The 19,780-nt window shown below is 49.6% G+C and overlaps 1 protein-coding gene across 1 annotated transcript in view; it reads left to right on the top strand.

Moving 5' to 3' along the window:
• The window catches only part of ADAMTS3 (ADAM metallopeptidase with thrombospondin type 1 motif 3), a 78,470-nt gene extending 74,942 nt beyond the window's left edge, over positions 1 to 3,528 (top strand). The window contains exon 22 of the mRNA XM_069854984.1: positions 1,497 to 3,528. Coding sequence (XP_069711085.1) covers positions 1,497 to 2,059 — 563 coding nt within the window. The 3' untranslated portion in view covers positions 2,060 to 3,528. The remainder of the gene's footprint in view (positions 1 to 1,496) is intronic.
• The last annotated feature ends 16,252 nt before the right edge of the window (positions 3,529 to 19,780 follow it).

The raw sequence follows: 19,780 nt of genomic DNA on the forward strand, positions 1-19,780 counted from the left end.
TCCCAGGTGCCAAGCCGAGGACAGGTTGGGCTGGAATGTGACCCCAAAGCACACAGTCTGTCTCGAGAGTCGCTGTAGATGTTGGTGGGAAGGTAAATACCCTGCTCTGCCTTGGCTTTGGAACAGCAGGTGCTCTTCTGAAGTGACGGCCCTGCTGCCAGGCTGGACAAGGTCACCTTCCAAGGTTCTGTCTGTGTTATTCCTCTGGGTGTTCGTGCTGCAAGGCACACGACAGTCCAAACTGCACAGTATAAATGAGCAGCAGGATGAGTTAGACACAGGGAGGATAACTGAATCTCCTCGTTTTACAAGCTGCCAACAGTGCAGCTCATTTCAAATGCGTAGAGCCAACCTCTCATCATCTCTGTGCCCACCTGTGCTCGGATACTAATGGAAAATTTCCTCTTCCTGGTAAATTAGAGTGAAGTTCTAGCATAAACTCCCATTCCCAGACAACACCCAACTGCCCCGGGAGCTCATACCTTGATGCACAGTCAGTACAAGGGGCTGCAAGATAAATAACAAGCTGTGCTGTCTGTCTACTCACGAGTGTTGCAAACTCTCTGTGTCCGTCCCAGTCCTGTTAATGGCAGAACTCAGGACCTCACGTCCGAGCGCAGTGACAGCCCGAGCATTGGTGTGCTTGGAGCTCACTATCAAAGCTTGTTTTCCTTCTGACTTCTTGTGTTACACCTTTTCTGCCAGTTCAGCTCAATGCAACCACTGCATCTCTGTGGAACAGATATTCCACAAACGCTCAGAGAAACACATTTTGGGATCTCTAACACATCTTTGACCATCTTTTCTCTGGCTGAAAGAGATGCCTCACACTTAACTTCAAGGCATCTCACATCTGACCTATCTGTTAAAAGCTTTCCTTTTGCTCTCCAGTTACAGTGAGGTGCCTGAAGCACTCAGGCTTTATCCCAACAAAACAGGTTGCCCAGAGCAGGGGTGGCTGCCCCATCCCTGGAGGTGTCAAAGGCCAGGCTGGATGGGGCTTGGAGCCCCTGAGCCAGTGGGAGGTGTCCCTGCCCACGGCAGGGGGTGGGACTGAGTGGGCTTTGAGGTCCCTTCCAGCCCTTCTTTAAGGGAAGGTGTAATTGTTTTTAATGCCGTTTAACAGTGATGCCGTCAAGCTACAAGGGAGGGTGATTCGGGGTGAGCAGAACTGTGTTAGGCCGGGAATTTGGAAGCTATGGTAAGAGAGCGCTGGAAATGGTTGTCTGTGGCCCTCCGCAAATACAACTTGCCTTTCCACAAGTCTTCTGCATGCACAGAGCCAACATTTTTAAGGTGACCACTGATTTCTTTGGTGCCCAATGAGGGTTAGTTTTTAGGGTGAATTCTGTAGGGGCTGAAGCAGCTCGGGTTGCCTGTTCAGAGCAGCCCATAGTCTGTCAACACAGGCGGAACTTCACCTGTGCCCACCCACACGTGTCTGTGCATCTCGGTGCCCTTCGCTGGGTTTACAACCAAGGCTGTTTGTTTTGCAGATGAGCCCTGCATGGGAGACAAGTCCATCTTCTGTCAGATGGAAGTGCTTGCGCGTTACTGTTCCATCCCTGGCTACAACAAGCTGTGCTGCGAGTCCTGCAGCAAGCGCAGCGGCACCCTCCCACCGCCCTTCCTTACGGAGGCTGCTGAAACCGAAGAGGCAGTGATGTTGGACCAGAGCGATCTGCCAAGGGCTTTGATGGCACCGACCCCTGCGGTTCCCCACCACGCACACCTCCTGCCTGGGAGAAGTTCTCCGGGCAGGCCTCCCTTTGCAGAGGATGTGGATACGCGCAGCTCCCCGTCCAACGCTAAGCCCAAAGGTGCTGAATTTCCACAGTGGAGAGCTCCTCAGGCAAGGAAGACTTCGAGGCTGTTTGCTTTGCTCCACCAGCCGCCTGCCAACAGCAGCAGCCTCAGCCCCCATCATGCCCTCGCGCTGGCAGCAGCTCTTCCCGTGGCGCCAGCTGACACCACCGTGGCAGGTGCTGCTTCTCCACCAAGAACCTCAAGGAAAAGCGAGAAGAGATGGCCTCCGAGGTCCTCCACCGTGGAAAGATGAACCCGTGTGCCTTGAGGAGGACAGCCGCGGAGAGGCTTCGGGCGCTTGGGGTTTAGCTTCCGTACTTCCAGACACCACGGTGCATGCTGCTTCCCGCAAGCAGGACACTGCAGGTCATCACCTCCTCTTCCATGTAAATACAAAGAATGAGAAGTGCTGGTTCACTTTCTGGTTGTTCCCATCCTCCTCCCATCCCTGGCCAGCGTGAGCGTGTCGGAGGAAAGCACCAAAGAATATTGCGAGCAGGAGTCGCTGAGGGCGCCGGTCAAGCTCTCGCGCAGAAGAGGGGCCTCGGCGCTTACCGCATTGTTTTGGGTTTTAAACACTCCTGCCTAGAAAATGCCCCTCTGCAAGAGGTACCAAACGTTTACATGACACAAAATACTTCTACAATGGAATCTGTAAGACTTGTGCTAATTTATCTCTGTTGTATGAGCAAGCTCGCAGCTGTAAATACTGTACATGGCACAAAAGCAGTGTTATTTTTCTGAGTTCCGTGCTGTCAAACAACTGTTTAGCTGCGTGGCATTCCAGACAGTTGCTGGGTGCCTGCTGTCAAGCGCTGCCTTTATCCCAAGAGGGCAGTTTTAAAGCAGCGTCAGCATGAAGGGAGGAGTTCCATTTTCAAACAAGTTACAGGGCTTCTGGATATCAGCTATGCGATGGTTTCTTCTGAAGCAGGGGAAAAACATGGAAACGTAAAGGGATGAGGGTGCTTAGAGCCACCTGCCTGTTGGAAGTCAGCTTAGAAACCTCGGTGTAGTTCCAGCCAGCGGGATGGAAAAGTGATTTTCCGTGCCTATGCAAGGAACACTGACACCTGCGGGCTAGCCCGAGCGGGTCCTGCTTCAGTTTAGGAGCAGCGGCGCCATCCCGTGAGTCTCCTTGTGCCGAAGAGGCCAGCCCAGAGTAGGAAACCGTGTATATACTGTAAGTACTGTAACGTGCACCCGTCACAGATGTTTCCCAGGTGCTCTCTGATATTTGTGAAGCTGGAAAAGCATCCCAGGGGTAGAACAGGCGCTAATGAGAAATAAATAGCTGTGGCAAGGCTTAACAAGGTAATTTTTTCCTCCTGGAAGCATTGATGTAAAGGTGAGAGATATTTATTTTTCAGCACCGTTTGCCTCTGAACCTCCACAACCACAATGCATCCGACTGCAATAATGTAATTTATGTCAGTGCCCGTCTTGTTCACAGCCCACCCGACCACACGCTCCTGCGTGTTGCTGTAAAGTACTTGTATATAGGATGGAAACTGAAGATATTTATTAAAATAAGTCGATTTCTTGATAGTATTTTATGTACTAAATATTTACTGTAAGGGCAGTTGGCTGTTCTCACCAGGGTAAAGTAGAGCTGTAATTATATACCTGCACGCACGATGTCGGATGGATAGAACAGGAATCTGAGCTGATGAAACTACTGCAGAGAAGCTGTTGATCTGATTCTTTCAAAACAAAGTCTTACTACAGGCATCTTTAACTGCTAAGTAGGTTATTAAAGTTCAAGGTGCAATTCTTGCTCCCCCAGGCAAGCCCCCCTGGCTGGCCCATTGACAGCGCAGTGAGTACATGCCCCTAAAACGCTATGAAGTGGATCAGGACCCCAAAGGTTAAATTCAGGAAGCATCTGTAGGGATGATAGGGAATCACTGGGAAGCAATAAGGGTGAAAAGCACTGGGGGAAGGCTCTAGGTAGGCTGAGATATAGGTAGGTTGATTCAGTTTGGGGAGGTACAGGGTCACACCGTGCCGGAGGCATCCTGTGTCATGATCCGTGCCACCTAACCTGCGGAAGAACCGATCCAGCACCTCTACAGAGCTGCTGCTGCCCTTCCACAAAGCAGGAGTTCAGCAGATGGCATGGACGGTCCCCGAGCCTCCAGCAGACAAATAGCAAGGTGTGTTTCTCTAAAATCCCCCACTCTGCTTCCTCCCCATCTTTACCCTGTACAGACACACAGCGTGGGTGTGGATGATCCTTGTACCTTTCTGGTTTCTGTTCTACCAAGCTCTTCCTCCTCCCACCGGGTGTGCACTAGGGACACTGCTTGTTGTACCGGGGAGCACGCAGCAATAAAATCTTTTATGTCACGACTCTTTCTCTGGTTTCATTCCCGGGGACAGGCTGGGTTGGTCAGTGTTCATGTTTCATCTTTTGCAAAATGCCGTTTACAGAGTTCATTAGAATTAAATATCTAATTTGATTCTTGAGAACAGAGATTCCTGCTTTGTACCCTGGGAGAGTGTGCAGTTGCAGGGAGAGTGGGGGAAGGAGTGTGCTCCCAGTGATTGCTGTGACTTGAACTGCAGCCTTACGCTCAGGAGGAGGTTTGATGCTCTTTTTGTAGCCCGTGACGCTGTGTAACCTCCTCTGAGAGGGGCAGTGCCAGGCAGAAAGCAGGCAAGCTGCAACCCCCACCCCCCATAATGAACAGAAATCCACAAGCATGGACCCTGCACTGGGTGTATGTTGGGAACGATTGCTCCAATAGCCAGAGGAAAGGGCACTATTATCTCCTGAGGCTGTCACAAGCCTCCAAGACAGCTTCCCACGCAACAGCACCGTCTGCTTCAAGACCTACTTGAACAACCCCAAACTGGTAGCTGCAGCCCCACACGTGATTCACCTCCCGCTCAGCAGCTTCCCCCTAACAACAAAACACCTTTCAAAGGAGAAGAAGAAATTAGAGCGTGAGAGAGCCCCACAATGCATCAACACTTCCCGAGCCGTTCTGAGAGAAAGCAAGCAAACGTTCACACTATCTCACCTGTGAGCAGCTCACCTGGAACAACAGCCCCACCGTGGCTTGTCTGGTTGCAGTTCCACATGTCTCGGTGCACACACACGCACAGGCGGCACTTGCAGCTCAGCAGGGACACGGCAATTTTCTTCCAGGCAGGAAAGGCTTCCTTTGAATGAGGTTTTTTGCGGTCCAGACGGTTTTTTAACTCTATGAGGCCAGACAGCACTGTTCTGAGCCTCATGATGTCTCCTGAGGTGTAAAACCACATAGAAATCCCCTAATCAAAGTGAGAGATTGACGTTTCCATCCTGTGCAGAATCAACGGAGAACGTCTGCTCCTTGACCTTGAAGTGCCTGCGGTGGGTCTGAGGTCTGGGAAAGCTAAGGAAGTTTCTGCCTTCTCTCTCTGTCCCCATATTTATTGTTTAAAATGGATGGCTCTTCTTTTGACTGCGGTTGATTGACGTGGAGGAAAGCAGCAAGCATTCAGTTCACGGTTGGTGCTTTTCAACTGAGAGAGGGAGAAAGAAGGAGAGGGAGAGGAGAGACCTGTGGGTTGAAATAAAAAGTTTTAATAAAACAATATAAAACTATAATGATATTAGTAATAATATAGTAATATAGTAATTACTAGCAATTATCTAGTAATTACTAGCAATCACTAATATTTAGTTAATAAGTAATTAATTACTAGTAATTAGTAGTAATAATCCTACTGCTACTAAAATATACAAATCTACACTCAGGCTGTTCCCCAAAACACGTGGTCCCAGCAGTGAAGATGAGGCAGCGCACACCCAGCAGCGCCGCTCCAGCGGGCACAAAGATCGCAGCAAGCACAGACGTCACGGAATGCAGAGCACTGGGAAGGGGATGCCGGAGCAGAGCTGGATGCACCCAGAGCAGGCAGGAGCCGAGACAAAGAGCCCTGTCGCCAGGAAGCATCCTGCTCTGTACTGAGCGCAATGTTTATAGCATGGAATACTTTCCTTGGCCAGTTCAGGTCAGCGATCCTGGTTCTGCTCCTCCCAGTGTAATGGTCTCGCTTTCCTCTAAAATGTGAGAAACTGAATAAGGTCCTTCCTTTCCCTAACAGCAGCTATAAACATCAGCATTCTTCTTATATTAAAATCTAGAGAAATGGCAGCGGCTGAGAAGAAAACTAATACTGCAGTGACTCATGCTGCAGAGACTGAGAAGTGAATTGCCACTGCCCCAGCTAAAACCAGGACAGCAAGCCAGCACTTTCTCACCACAGAGGAGACACCTGGACACATCCTCAACTGAGATGATGCTCCTGCCTCACGCTGACAGCTAGTGTCTCCCGTGCCTTGCTGGGGAACAAGGACTGGAGTTGTCAGAGCTGCTTGGTTTCAGCTGCTGGTGGAGGCATTAGGAGGATCCCACCAGGTGCCAATCACCTTGATGGCCTCACCTGACCCCTTTCCCCGTTGGACCCAGCTCTGCATTTAAGCTCGGGGGTAGGAGATTTGTTTTCTCCTTCAGTGGCAGCAGTGCTGCAAAGGCTCCTTTTTCTGGCTGGTGTTGCTGCTTTATTGCTGTTTCTGTTTGGGTGGTGTTATTGCACTGCCTGTGCGTCAGCTCCGTGGGGCAGTGTGCATGGTGGGGGGCATTTTTTTTCTTGCTGTCATTAGGTTTAAGCTAATGTCCCCGGTTTTGTCATAATGTCTGCATTACTTGAATTAGTGGCAGTATGTGACTTAATGGGTTGTTTTCCTTCTACTGGCTGATGAAAATAAGGCCAGAGCATGTTCAGTTCAAAACATGCCTGTTTTTACTCTTTGCTTTCCTGGTTATACCTAGAAATGTTTGATCTGGTAACAGAGTGAGTTGTGATGCAACTTCTGACCTCGACTATGTCTTTTCTTGTGGATTTGACCCTAGCCCAGAAGAAAGGGCTTTTTTTTTTTTTAAAGGGGGAGACCCTTCTGAAAGGCAGGAAAGCCTTGAAAGCCCACAGCACAGACACCTCTTCCAGTTCAAGTCAGAGCCCTGGAACTTCTCTTCTTCCTCTGGGTGCAGACAGGTAAGCTGGGTCTGGAGCATCCCTTGGCCTTCCTGATGTTCCTTTCCTCTACCCTTTGAACTTATGAGGAGGAAGAAGGCTCCTAGTGATTGTAGTGGGATTTGAACTTGTAGAGGTAAAATGAGGCTAGGCAAAGCCTGTCAGCCTAGGAATGAAGGCCAAATACTTCTTTTTCCCCTGCTGCTGGTTTAAAAGCTACCGTTGCCCTCTCGTCACAGAGGCTTGAACAAACTGCTGGAGCTGAGAGTACCCTGCTGTGCTGGGGAGCACTCTGTGTGCCGAGGATGGCTCTGGACTGCTGCTCCCCCAGCTGTAATAGCTCTGTGTGAGAGGGCTGGCACCAGGGGCTGTAACACTTAGTTCCTGACCCTGCTTCTTAAGGCTAAAACGAGAAACCCAGCCCTGATGTGCGAGGCAGGCATCCCCCGCACCCCAGGACAGCAGTGGTTGCAGGTGACAGCCCTCCAGCCCTAGGGCTTGGTAGCCTGGCTTTGGGCTGCTCTCTCCAGTCCCTCCTTCCTCCTCTCTCCCTCCTCCTTGCATCAGGCAGGAGCTGGCGGGGTCTATTCCCTCTCTGCTGCACCCCGGGCTGCAGCCTCCCTCCTCGCCGCACTGAACGAGGAGCTGCTGCGGAGCTCTAGCACCAGTAAGTGGGGGGATCCCATGTGGGGGGCTGCTTTCAACTTGGGGTGGGCTATTCTTCCTCTCTGCAGTAGCTGGGAGCTGTGCTCAAACTGCAGGTGCTTTGTTAGCAACAGGTTTGCGTGTGTCTGAGGTAGGATGCTCATCCCGCTGCTCCGAGGTGTGTACGGGGGTGCCCCACTATTCCCAGGAATATAATGCTGCCTGCCTGGGGCTCCGGGCGATGCCAGGCATCTCATCCCACTGCTGAAACCAGCCGCGGGCAGCACCGCTTGTGCCTGGGGGGACAGGGGGTGGCAGCAGGAGCCTCTGGCAGCAGCGGCTTTGTGGCTAAACTGCCTGAGGGGGCCACAGGACAGAACTTCCCCAGCAGCAGGGACACAGCAGCTGTCCGGCCGGCGAGGACACTGCGCGTGATGGCAGGGAAGCGTCAGTCTTGCTGTTGCTGGAAGCAGCAACCTGAATGTGCCGGCTGCTTCATTCCTCTGCGGAGTGTCAGGGTTTTATCTCTTCCCCCTGGGGAAGTCTTGCTGTGGAATAAGGGGTGAGCAGAGCTGTGTGTGTAACTTCATTTTACCCTGCTGGACTACCAACGGCTGCCAGTTTAAAAGGGCTGAAATGATGTTGTGAGGGACAGGTGTCAAATGCTGCCTTTTAAGAGTTGCTCCGCTAAGCCTGGCAAACTTGCATGCTACAAATCAGAGCCAGGTTAATTCTGCTGCCCGTGAAAGTGCCAAAAGCCTCATACAGTGTTTTAGAGCAAGTTTTATAGTGGCTCTGCCTCTGGTAGCCTACACTATCTCTGCTGGTGCTAGCCGTGTAGCTGTGCTCAGACCAAGCCCCAGCTGTGCAGGGATGTACATAAGAATTCAACCCGAACTTAAATGTTATTTTGAAGGGGATCAACCTGAAAACTCTCAATACAAGCAAACTTGGGATTATTTATGTTGAGGACTACCCCTCTTAGTCAAGCGGACTTTCCTTGGCAAGGAAAACACCCTTCCGGACCGCACTGTCTGGGGCAGAGCAGCATTCCCATTGGTTTACCATATCCCTACTGCACATCGTACCCTGTGTTGGGTCACTGCTCAACTCCTTTTTAGTCAGCATCTCAGTAAAACCTGCTTTTCCCTACAGAGCTGTAACGTTTTGAAGTACAAAAGTCAATTTTATGTACCATGATTTGGTCAGGTACCTAACTGTTCAGACCTCGGACTAAAGCGAACACCCTGATGGGATGGGCTTGTGTCACTGTCATTCAACTTACCTTTCTCTGGACTTGTACTACACTTTTGCTGAATCCACCGGGGCTGCTGGCACAGTCGTGAACAGCAGCGTTGAAGGCTGAGGCACTCCCAGACTTTAGAAGAGGGCTATGAGAGACAAGTGGGTAGCAAACCACTGGGGGTGGTGTGGCTACTGCTGCTCTAGGAGCTCACAGAGCTCCCTGAAATGGGAGCAAGGAGATGGGGAGAAGATGAATCTAAAGCTACAAGTCAAGTGAGCTGGAGCCACTGCTCCCACAGCATTGACCTGTGATGTGACCTCATCAAGCTGGATCAATGGGTGGCTTCTACATGAATTCTGGTATGTGCAAAAACTGACCTGGAACTCACAGTTCCTCATCAGATGAGGACGTCTGTATGGTACAGCCGTTCCTACTGAAGAAGCAGAATGGGATTGCTTGTGCAGGCAATCGCTTCTTACAGGAGTGAAGCATCTCAAAGATAAACTGCATGTAACTGATTTGAATGGGGTCATTTCAAACTGAATGTGTGCTTTCAGCCCCTGACCTCTGAAAGACCCCAAACTTCTGCCAACTTAAGGGCAAGGCTTAATGTGTGTGGTCTGAGAAATTAATTGTGATGTGCAAGTTTGAATCTGACAGGAGGTAATGCTGTGTTGGATACATTAATGCTTTTAAACCAGGAGAGGTGAGTATTTTAGTCTTTGAATTATCATTACAGAATGCATTTCTCCTGGCATTAAAATCTAAGAATAATGTTTAAGTTTCAGCCTGATCTCTCCTTGTAGAATTATGTATATGGAATCTGCTATTCCAGCTTTGATATAGAAAATGGAAAGTACTAAGAGTACTGCACTGGCAGAAAAGCAATTGTCTCTGAAGGAAATTATTAACTCTGCCTTTATGAAGGAAGAGATACTATAACAAAAACCAAACCCTAACAACCTAAGGCTGGGATTCATTAAAATGCTGCTAGTCAACAGATGACACTGGTCAACATGGTTAGAGGGTGTTGGTTTTGCTGTTGCCTTCCAGGGGATAAACCTAGGTGGTGGAGCAACCTGCTGGTACTATTATTAGGACGTGGGTGGTATGGGTCATTAAATAACCTGCAAAGTTATTGTGATGGAGAGCTCAGTGGAGGTGCCAAATGGAATGAGCTTTTTCAGGGCTGAAACAGGCATATCTGTGTCTAATTTACAAGAGGTGCATGCAGTGGTAACTTCCATTAGCTGTTTTCACTGAGGTCTTAGAGTCTTAACTTGGTGAAATACCGCTTAATGCTCATAAGTGACAAAAAGGATTATCAGGAAAGAGGAGATGACAAAGCAGGATATCTTACTGTGCCACTGAAGCCACTGGTTTCTTCCAAGTCACTGTGCTGCATGCCAGTCTCCTCTTCATCCCTGATGAAGGATGTGGTGTATCTGGACCAAAAAAAAAAAAAAGAACAGAAAAGCAGACACAGGTGACACTAGGGAAGAGAACTCTGGACAAAAAAACCACCTCAAACGTGACAGCTTCAACACCACGGGTTAGAGAGAGCCTCTCCGTATGACAAGGAGCAGGTGAAATCTGCCCTCTGTTTGAGGTGACTATCAACGTTATCCAGGCAAGGCTTAAATTTTAGTGGAAATTGCTCAGTGCACAATGAAAACTGAGTTGCTGAGGCAGTAAATTGGAAATCAGGAGTACTAAATGGGTTCAAATGATGCAAGCAAGTCACAGAAGTAACTTACCAATTGATGGGTGAGTGGGTATTTGAAGTGACTACAGATGTTGATGTTGCTGTGCCTGGCCAGTGAAGCAAATAGTTAGCAAGCAGGAAGGTACAGGGAGAGTTCACAGTGCTTCCCTGTTCTACGGCCCTTCTACAAGCTATTGGCTCTTTGAGGTGATACTGTGCTAAATCCTTGCTATAACGGGTTTTCCTTCTGCTTAGTTTATAGTTATGAAAGGTGTTGCCTCTGGACAAATCTGACTTGGTTACAGCCGAGGGTTAAGGATTCATCTTGGAGTTGCCACATGAGTAGTCCACCTCACCTGCCCTCTGACAAGGCAGACTCTTCTGCTTAGCTTCTAGCGAAGCACAACAGGATATTCCACTACCTGAGAACTTGGATAAGGAGGTAAAAATACTATTTAACTCTAAGTAGTGATCCCTGGTGTAGAATCATTAGGTTGGAAAAGACCTTTGAGATCATCAGCTCCAACAGTACCTGTCCAATACTAAACCATGTCCTCGACCACCTCACCTACCTGCCTTTTAAACCCCTCCAGGAATGGGGACACCAACACCTCCCTGGGCAGCCTCTGCCAGTGGCTGAGAACCCTTTCCATGAAGAAATTTTTCCCACTGTCCGATCTAAACGTCCCCTGATGCAGCTTGAGGCCATTTCCTCTCGTCCTGTCAATCACCTGGGAGGAGAGATCAACACCCACCCCTCTGCAACCTCCTAGGTAAAATGCAAACCATATAAAGCCAAAATTAATTTAATACTAAATGTGCAGCTGTCTGGGTTTGAACTCAGAGGTATGGAGGGGGTAACTAATGTTCTTTTAGGCTACAGCTCCCAAAACCATGTCTATTACTAGACTTAAGGCTCTTCCACTAGTAGTTTACACACCTTTACTGCTTTTTTCACAGCAAATGCCTGCAAGGAGGGTGTTGGCTTTGTAACCCTGGATCTGCTATTGTGATTTCTGCCAAAACTAGATACTTATTGGGTACTTTCTTCCAGGTTTGATATTTATATGCCCCTCCTCCTTTGATTTGTAAAGGAGGCACTTCTCTTCTCTTGTATGAAAACCAATTAGAGCCTTAAAGTCAGTCTTGTATTGAGGTGGGTCTTACAGCTAAGAAAGGAATACGTTCCTGGTCATGGGCTCTGTTTGCTTTCATTCCTATCTTGCATTGGGCAATAGAGTTTCTACGCTAAAATAGACTTAAATCAGCATGATAGCGCTCTTGCATATTTTTCAAGATAAGAATAGATATAATCTAGTACAAAGGACCCTTGTGAGGTGGCATTTGTGTTGGTATTGCTCTAGTTCAGGCTGCTGGCGTCTCACATTCTCCTAGGAGAATGGAGGCTGGGAAAGACAAGGAAAATTCTTCATTCCGCTTCAATAATTCTATGGAGAAACCAATTTTCTAGTAAAATGGAATGAAAATAAAACCCCCACATATCTTATGTTTAAAAGCCATACAGGAGGTGATGTCATAAATACTGACAAATCCTATTGCCCAGGCTTTCCATTTCAGAAGAAAGGCTGTCTGGTTAGGCGGGAAATTTTAGCTTTGATGGCTGGGCTGAGGATAGCATGTGAGAAAGCTGTCACAAGCATAATATTTCTTGAGTTTTGTTCTCAATTTAGGCTTGCTTAGAGTTATTTTATGTTATTTACTGCTGGGTTCATACTTGGTTTGCCATAATGAGAGGAACTTCCTAACAGTCGGAGTTCTTAATGCTGAATGGCCCCTGGAGGGATGGCTGGGATAATCTCTACCCCATTTGCACATCCCATTACTATTCTAGCGGTGTGAATCCTGTCCTCCTTTGCCCCCCACAGCAGCACCTGTGTGACAGTAGGTTCTGTAGCTACCTTAAAAGATGATTTTTAACTTAGACACAAATCGATGTGAATCAAGGCTTAAAGTCAGACTTCTTTAGCGTTGCTGTTGAACGGAAGTCCCATTGCAGTTGTCTGATCCAAGGAGTGCTTTTAGGCTGAGCAAGTAATTCTGGTTTGGAACCTGAATTCCAACCGCTACCAGCTCCGCGTGGGAATCGCCTGTAAGGCAATGCTGGCTCTTTCAGCCACTCGGGGACCTGTCGGCTGCAGTGGAAGGGTGGGTGGGAAAGCAGCTTAACCTGCTTAATTAATTACTTAGGACCCTCTCTTCCCACTTCATAGGATGAGACTTCCTCTAGGGACACCTCAATCCTTCAAAAGAAAGCCCTTAATTGCTTACTGCAGGGCACGTGACAGAGCAGATTTGTTTGCAGTAGCTCCTGGCAGTTTGCAGCCCTGCAGCAGATTGAAAACTAACACGTCTGAGTTCCTGTACAGACTAGTGAAGCGCTGTAAGCATTCCAAAGCTGAGTTCCAGTCACTCACTCTGCGGAGACATACACAGAAGCAGGCACTGCCATCAATTAGCTTGCAACTTGACTGAGCAGATTCTAAATGGCTTGCTTTGTTTGCCAATTATTGTGCACTCGTGGTTCTCCTATCTAAACTATGACTACACCTGCACCCTCTGACCCACTCTCCAGGTTACTCTGTGCACATTAATGCTCCAAGCAATGTCAGCTCTGACCGCTCTAACAAGCGGAGATTCACACACAGAGCCTTAATCTGCACTTTATATCGGATAGTTCAGCTTTGTGCCAACTACCTGGCCAATATTGAGGGACTGGGAACAGTAAAAATCATCTGCTGAGCTGGAAAGTGGCAATTTAGGAGACTCATCTCCCATTTGGTGGGGGGTTTAGTGCTGCATAAAGCCTGGAGGTGATCGTTTAAATGTCCGTGTAGCTTAATCCGAAACACTTAGCAGTAAGTGCTCGCTGGAGTAACTCTCCAGAGGAAAAGCTCAGGTCAGTTCAGATGATGTTTGGTGGGGTCCCTGGCCACTTTCCCACAATGGAGGGGAAGCTGCTGCTTGCAGAGTGGATCTCAGGAGTACTGAATTAAAATAATTAAATTCTACTGAAAACTTTTCAACTAGGGGCTTGTTGCCCCTTCTGAGTGCAAGTAATGCGCTAATAAAAATGGACAAATAGATGGTATTTAGTAAAAATGGACAAAAACAAGGTATGTGGTGGTAGCAGAGGGCACTAAGGCTGTTTTGCTTCCATGTCTGACTCACAGGAACAGTGGACGTGGCTGATGAGCCAGCGTTAGCTAAGTAGAAGAGAGATCCAACAGCACTGCTTTGTACTCTTAAAACGATGCTAATGCTGCGGTGCTCGGTGGGTCTGTGTGCGCTGGTGAACAGGGAGAATGCTACTCTCTCATTATCTTAGCTTTTTTCCTACAGTGCTTTCATTAAAGTCTTGCTTCTCGGCCACGAAAACCCACTTAATTTAGGGAGAATCTTATACTTTCAGCAGAACAGCGATGCCTGCAGAGCAAAGACACAGTGGAGTGCACGCACTTGGCTTTCGGCGCAGTCCTGGCTTCTACAGCACTTGTCTTTATTGTAGCAAGCCCAATAATCCTCATACTGGACTATGTGGTGGAGTGAATGCTCTAGAGGGACAGTGCTCTAAGTGTTATTGTCTTTGAAAGCATCCCAAGTGCCAAGCAAACTGACTTAGAAAAGGATTTCTGAGAGTCCTTGTGTTTTCAGTACAATAGGACAAGAGCACTATGAGGGGGCGTGTTCTTATACCTGCACTTGGCCTTGGTAGGAAACACAACAGCTTTCAATTAGGTGTTGTGCACTTCCTGAACAGCTGCTCTCTGTGTGTGCCTGCTTCCTGACTTGGTGGCTATTAATTTGAGGTGTGGGTGTATATCTCTACCATCAGGACCAGTCTGAACCTTGTATGCAACGTGCCGTATCATTTGCTTGTGGAGAGCCTGCCTGATGAGTATTTCTGCTCCCTGTTGCTGAAATCAGTGGTAATACCAGCCTGGTTTCTGTCCCTGCTGCTGGCCGAGAAGACTAAGGCTAAAAAGACTCCTTCAAATCCAGATGCAAAAAGGCCACCAATAAATTCAGAGCTTTGAGATGTGAGTGGTCTTATGGGAATTCTTGGGAAGATGACAAAAAGCCATTTCCAAGAATAAGGGAGTTAAAATCTGCTTGGCTCCTTAATAAAGTGGCTGGGTAAGTGTGCCTGTGTGTGGAAATCATACTTTAACCTTATTTCAGGGAACAGTTGGCTGAGATTTTACTTAAAAATTGAAACAGCCTGTGACACATCACATAGGAAAACTTTAAAACGAGAAGCTGAATGGTGACTAAGCATCGGGGGGTGGGGAGGGAGCAGGGGGAGGTTTAGAAAGAAGCAGTAGGCAAGCAGCCTAAGCTCTAATCCTCTGACAATAGGTGAATTCTGTGTTCCTTTGCTACCAAAACATTAGATAACATTCATTTTGGTGCGTAACCAAGAGCTGATATTAAAACCACTGTCATTTTATCTATCTGTTGACGCTATAGATCTGTGTTCTTGTGCAGCTTCAGGACAGATAAAAAGGCAAAACAAGTAATGGACAAACTTCCAGTCTGTATTCAACAATAAGCCAAATGGGACACTTTGATTTTGAATGCTTCTGCGTGAATCACTAGGAGTCATGAATGCACCTGAAAGGAAGCGATTCATATGTTGGTGTCTAAGGGCAACTACTAGCAAGCAGCAAAAAATACTCAGCTATAGCAAGGTTTTACTAAGGTAAATTTTCAGCCTTACTCTTACTCACTTAGTCTGACGAAAGAATGAGTGTTTAATTGAAAACTGATATTTGAAAGTCAGAAGAATGAAGTGGGGTGGAAAAAGCAATATATATTCCAGACAAATGTGATACACTTGCTGTGAATGCTTTCCTGTCAGAATCTCTTGATTTGCATTTGAGATTTTGCTTTTTGGCAAAACGTTATGTCCTCCTAACCCAAGTGGGTGAGTAATCTGCAACTCAGTCTTGTGTTTGTTAGAGCAATGCTACTGATAGGCATCTTAATTATCATTAGACAGGGGAGGAGCAGTTTAAGATCTTTGGAAGAAGTACTCTGACAAAATATTTGCCTTGGCTCCCACTCATTCTCTCCAGATAAAAGGCTGTTAGGAGAGGATGAACAGTTTAAGTCTACTCATAAAGTCCTGTGTGCAACTGCCAGATGAGTCTCTCTCCCTGGAATTGTCCATTTAAAAATGAGAAATTGACTTCCATGAAGATGAACAAGTCTGCAGGATGAGCCAGCGCCAGTAAGAACATATTAGTTATTGCTGCTTGTTACTTATATTGTGGCTTTTCTTTCCTTTTTCTGAGCTGAAAGCCTGCCCCTTCCATGTGCCTAGGTGTTTCATGCAAAATTTCATCAAAATGGCAAGGTAAATAAAATATTCACTTGAAGAATAAGTTCTACTACCTCAGCTTCTAAATATCCTCAGAGTTTTACTTTGAAATTCAAGTCTTGTATTATGCAGGCCACCATTTCTGCTTCTAAGGGAAACAGACGCTAAGTACAAAGCAAGATTAAAACATACCTTAAGACCATTTCCAAGGAGTTGAGGACGCTCCAGTGAATTCTTGACATGGGAAAACAGCTGTTGTTCCTGTGGCCTTTCTCTTGGCAAAGATGGGTGGCTCCATAGAGTGAGTTTCTGCACTTCTGCCTGTCCCACACTCGAGCCTCACTTAGGAATCTGGTGTTGGGCTGTTGCTGAAGCCTCTGGGAGAGAAAGCAAAGATAGGCCGTGCTTATAAGGAACTGCAGACACACATCCTTCACCCGTAACCTTTTGAAACATATGATACTGTGATAAAGTGCTTCTGAAATTTACAGCAAAAGGGGAGATCAGATTGCCACATTTTAGCTTTTTAGATGAAAGGAACCCTTATCTTACTCTATTTCCCCATAGGTCACACTTTTGAGCCCTCTCATCTTTCCTGTGACTTCTTACAGACTTGACCCAAATCTGTGTTGAATTGAATTGACTGGAACTAAGTGAAAAAAAAAGAGTCACGAATAGCATGGAGTTATCTCTGGACGCTACTGTCCTGCTTATGTGCCACTAGGGCCACAGGCATTTTTGTACCTTACTCTGCTGTTGTCTTATGTTCAGCTGGGAACGTGGTACAAACCTCAGATCCTCACCTGCAGGAATGCCATATGGGCAGCAATTCCCCTGTTTGCTCCTGTCTCACCGCACGTTGCTGGGCAGCACATCCCCATTGAATCACATTCTGATTTTAAGCTGGTTTCCATAGGAAATGGTTGCCTGGCTGGCAATCAGACCTCTTTCCCTGCTATTTCATCCTCCAAGAACATGACTTTTCAGTAAGGCAGGGGTCAGAGGTGACCAATTCCATTCTTATACTGCTTTGCACACCCTTCTTAATCCTGAGAATAGCTGCTAACAGCACTTCACTGTATTGGAATTGTTCACAGTTGATCTTTTTACAGTTTTTTAGGCAAGAACAATTTGCTCTTCTCTGTCAACAGCTTTTCCTGACCCACTGAGCCATGGGGTAAACCACAGTCCTCCTCCTTTCTGATACATTTAGAGAGTGAGGTCCTGCTTTTTGCCATCCTCCAGCAGCTGCATTTTGTAGGCAGGATTTTTTAACTCTTCAGCAGAACAGAGATGCTCTCATTGGGGTTGGGGCTGCAGATGTGACCGAGCCTTGGCTGCAGCTGGTGGTGGTTTCTGGAGTTGGTCGGGGAGTGGGAAGAGAAGACTCTTGCCTGTGTTCTCAGGTCGGAGGGGAAGGGGCTTCGTGGTGGTTACGGTCTCCTGTGCCGCCACGACGGTCAGAGCCCTCCCCATACAGGAACCTGCCTGCGTTCCGACCTGAGCCCGTGCTGCTTGGGAACCCCACGTGGAGCGGCCCCGGGGCACAGCGAGAGCAGAGCCCCTGCCCAGAGAGGAGCTCTGTGCGTGTGTGAGTGTGTCCGCGTGTGCGAGGGGGGGATGCTCTTGTCCTCTGGCACGTGGCCTGGAAGCGTCCTGCTGCTGCTCGGCAAAGGCTCGCGGAAAGCAGGATGGGAGCATTGTAATCCTCGTGTCTGGCTGCACTTGAAATCCCCTTTCCCCATTGCCACTGCCAACCTGAGCTGGATGTGCGGCATCGGGGCCGGGTGAGACGCCCCCCGGCACCTCCCGGCTTGTTTCCTCAGCCCGGCCTGCGCCTCGGGTTCACCCTGCAAACCAGTATCAGTCAAACAAAGCTGTGAAACTTCTCTGTCTGTACTTAGGGGCTGGGGGCCTGGGGTGTGTGCGGCGTGGGATCTGAGTTATGGCCACACCGATCTGGCCTGGGAGCGCCTCAGGACGCCTCCGGGCTCCCTCCCGGAGCTCCACACTGGGCCTGCGGAACGGGGAGCAAAGCCCAGGCTGTAACTGTGCTCCCAGCTCGGCCCGGTGCCTGGAGGAGCTGGATTCCCCAGCGTTTCCGTACCGAGTCCTCCCCCGAACACAGGCTTCGGGACATTTGGATCCCCTTCTCCCTTGTGCACGTGAGAAATCCTTGTAATAAACCTGGCGCTTCTGGTTTTGTTCGATCCAAATGAAGGAGAGATGAAATAGGAATGAATCGCTGTCACCTATGAGGAGTTCTAGTTATTGGAAACATGGTTAAGGGCTTCTGAGTTTGTTTCACGGGTCTTTGTTGCTGTTACCTCACGGAATTGTGTGTTGCTCCGCAAGGCTTCCTCTGGGAGCCACCCGCGTGTTTGGTCTGGTTTAACTGGAAGGCCGCTCAGCCCCCAGAATGTTTTGCAGTGCCTGGGGAGCGTGTCTGGCTTTGTACAGACTTTATTAGGGGCCAGTTTAATTCCGCAGGGGGCGTTTCCCGTTCCCTGGAGCGGCTGGGAGCGCGTTACGCCGCTGGGTGACGGGGACGCCGCGTTCGCCCGGCGGCCCCCGGGCAGCCGCCGCTCTGCCCGCCCCGACGGGGCTGCGGAGGGCGGGGCGGCTCCGGCCGCTTTGTCGGGCACCAAAATAAAACCGGGACGGCCCCGCGCCGCCTGCCGGGTGTTTCCGGGGAGGGTTTGGGCCCCGGCTGCAGGAGGCCGGGGCGCCGGCGCTGGAAACGGGGAGAGCGGGGCTGGGACCGGCGCCGCCATCGGCCCCGCACGGACACGGCCCCGAGCGCTCGGCGACCGCCTCGAGGGAGGGAGAGACACAGCGAGAGCCCGAGCAGCCGCCCGGAGGGACCCGCCTGCCACACGGCGGGGGGACACACAGACACGGGGACGGACAGAGGGACACGGGGACAGATGGACATATGGATAGACAGACGGACACGGGGACGGACAGACCGACACAGGGACAGACACACGGACATATCGACAGACGGACACAGGGACAGACGGACGGACAGAGGGACGGATAGACGGACACAGACAGACGGACACAGGGACAGACAAACGGACAAGGAGACGGACATATGGATGGACAGACGGACACGCAGACAGACAAAGGACACACAGACAGACGGACACAGGGACAGACGGACACATGGACGGACAGACGGACACGGGGACAGACGGACACGGGGACGGACAAAGGGACGGACAGACGGACACGGTGACGGACAGACACATGGATGGACAGACGGACACGGGGACAGACGGACACGGGGACGGACAGACAGACACGGGGACGGACAGACGGACACAGGGACGGACGGACACAGGGACGGACAGACGGACACGGGGACAGACGGACGGACAGAGGGACGGATAGACGGACACAGACAGACGGACACAGGGACAGACAAACGGACAAGGAGACGGACATATGGATGGACAGACGGACACGCAGACAGACAAAGGACACACAGACAGACGGACACAGGGACAGACGGACACATGGACGGACAGACGGACACGGGGACAGACGGACACGGGGGACGGACAAAGGGACGGACAGACGGACACGGTGACGGACAGACACATGGATGGACAGACGGACACGGGGACAGACGGACACGGGGACGGACAGACAGACACGGGGACGGACAGACGGACACAGGGACGGACGGACACAGGGACGGACAGACGGACACGGGGACGGACAGACAGACACGGGGAGAGACGGACACAGGGACAGACGGACACATGGACGGACAGACGGACACGGGGACGGACAGACGGACACAGGGACAGACGGACACAGGGACGGACAGACGGACACGGGGACGGACAGACGGACACGGGGACGGACGGACACATGGATGGACAGACGGACACAGGGACAGACGGACACATGGACAGAAAGATGGACACATGGACGGACAGACGGACAAAGGGACGGACAGACGGACATGGGGACGGACAGACGGACACGGGGACAGACG

This window comes from Phaenicophaeus curvirostris, chromosome 4, assembly GCF_032191515.1.
Source record: "Phaenicophaeus curvirostris isolate KB17595 chromosome 4, BPBGC_Pcur_1.0, whole genome shotgun sequence".
Taxonomy (NCBI): Eukaryota; Metazoa; Chordata; class Aves; order Cuculiformes; family Cuculidae; genus Phaenicophaeus; species Phaenicophaeus curvirostris.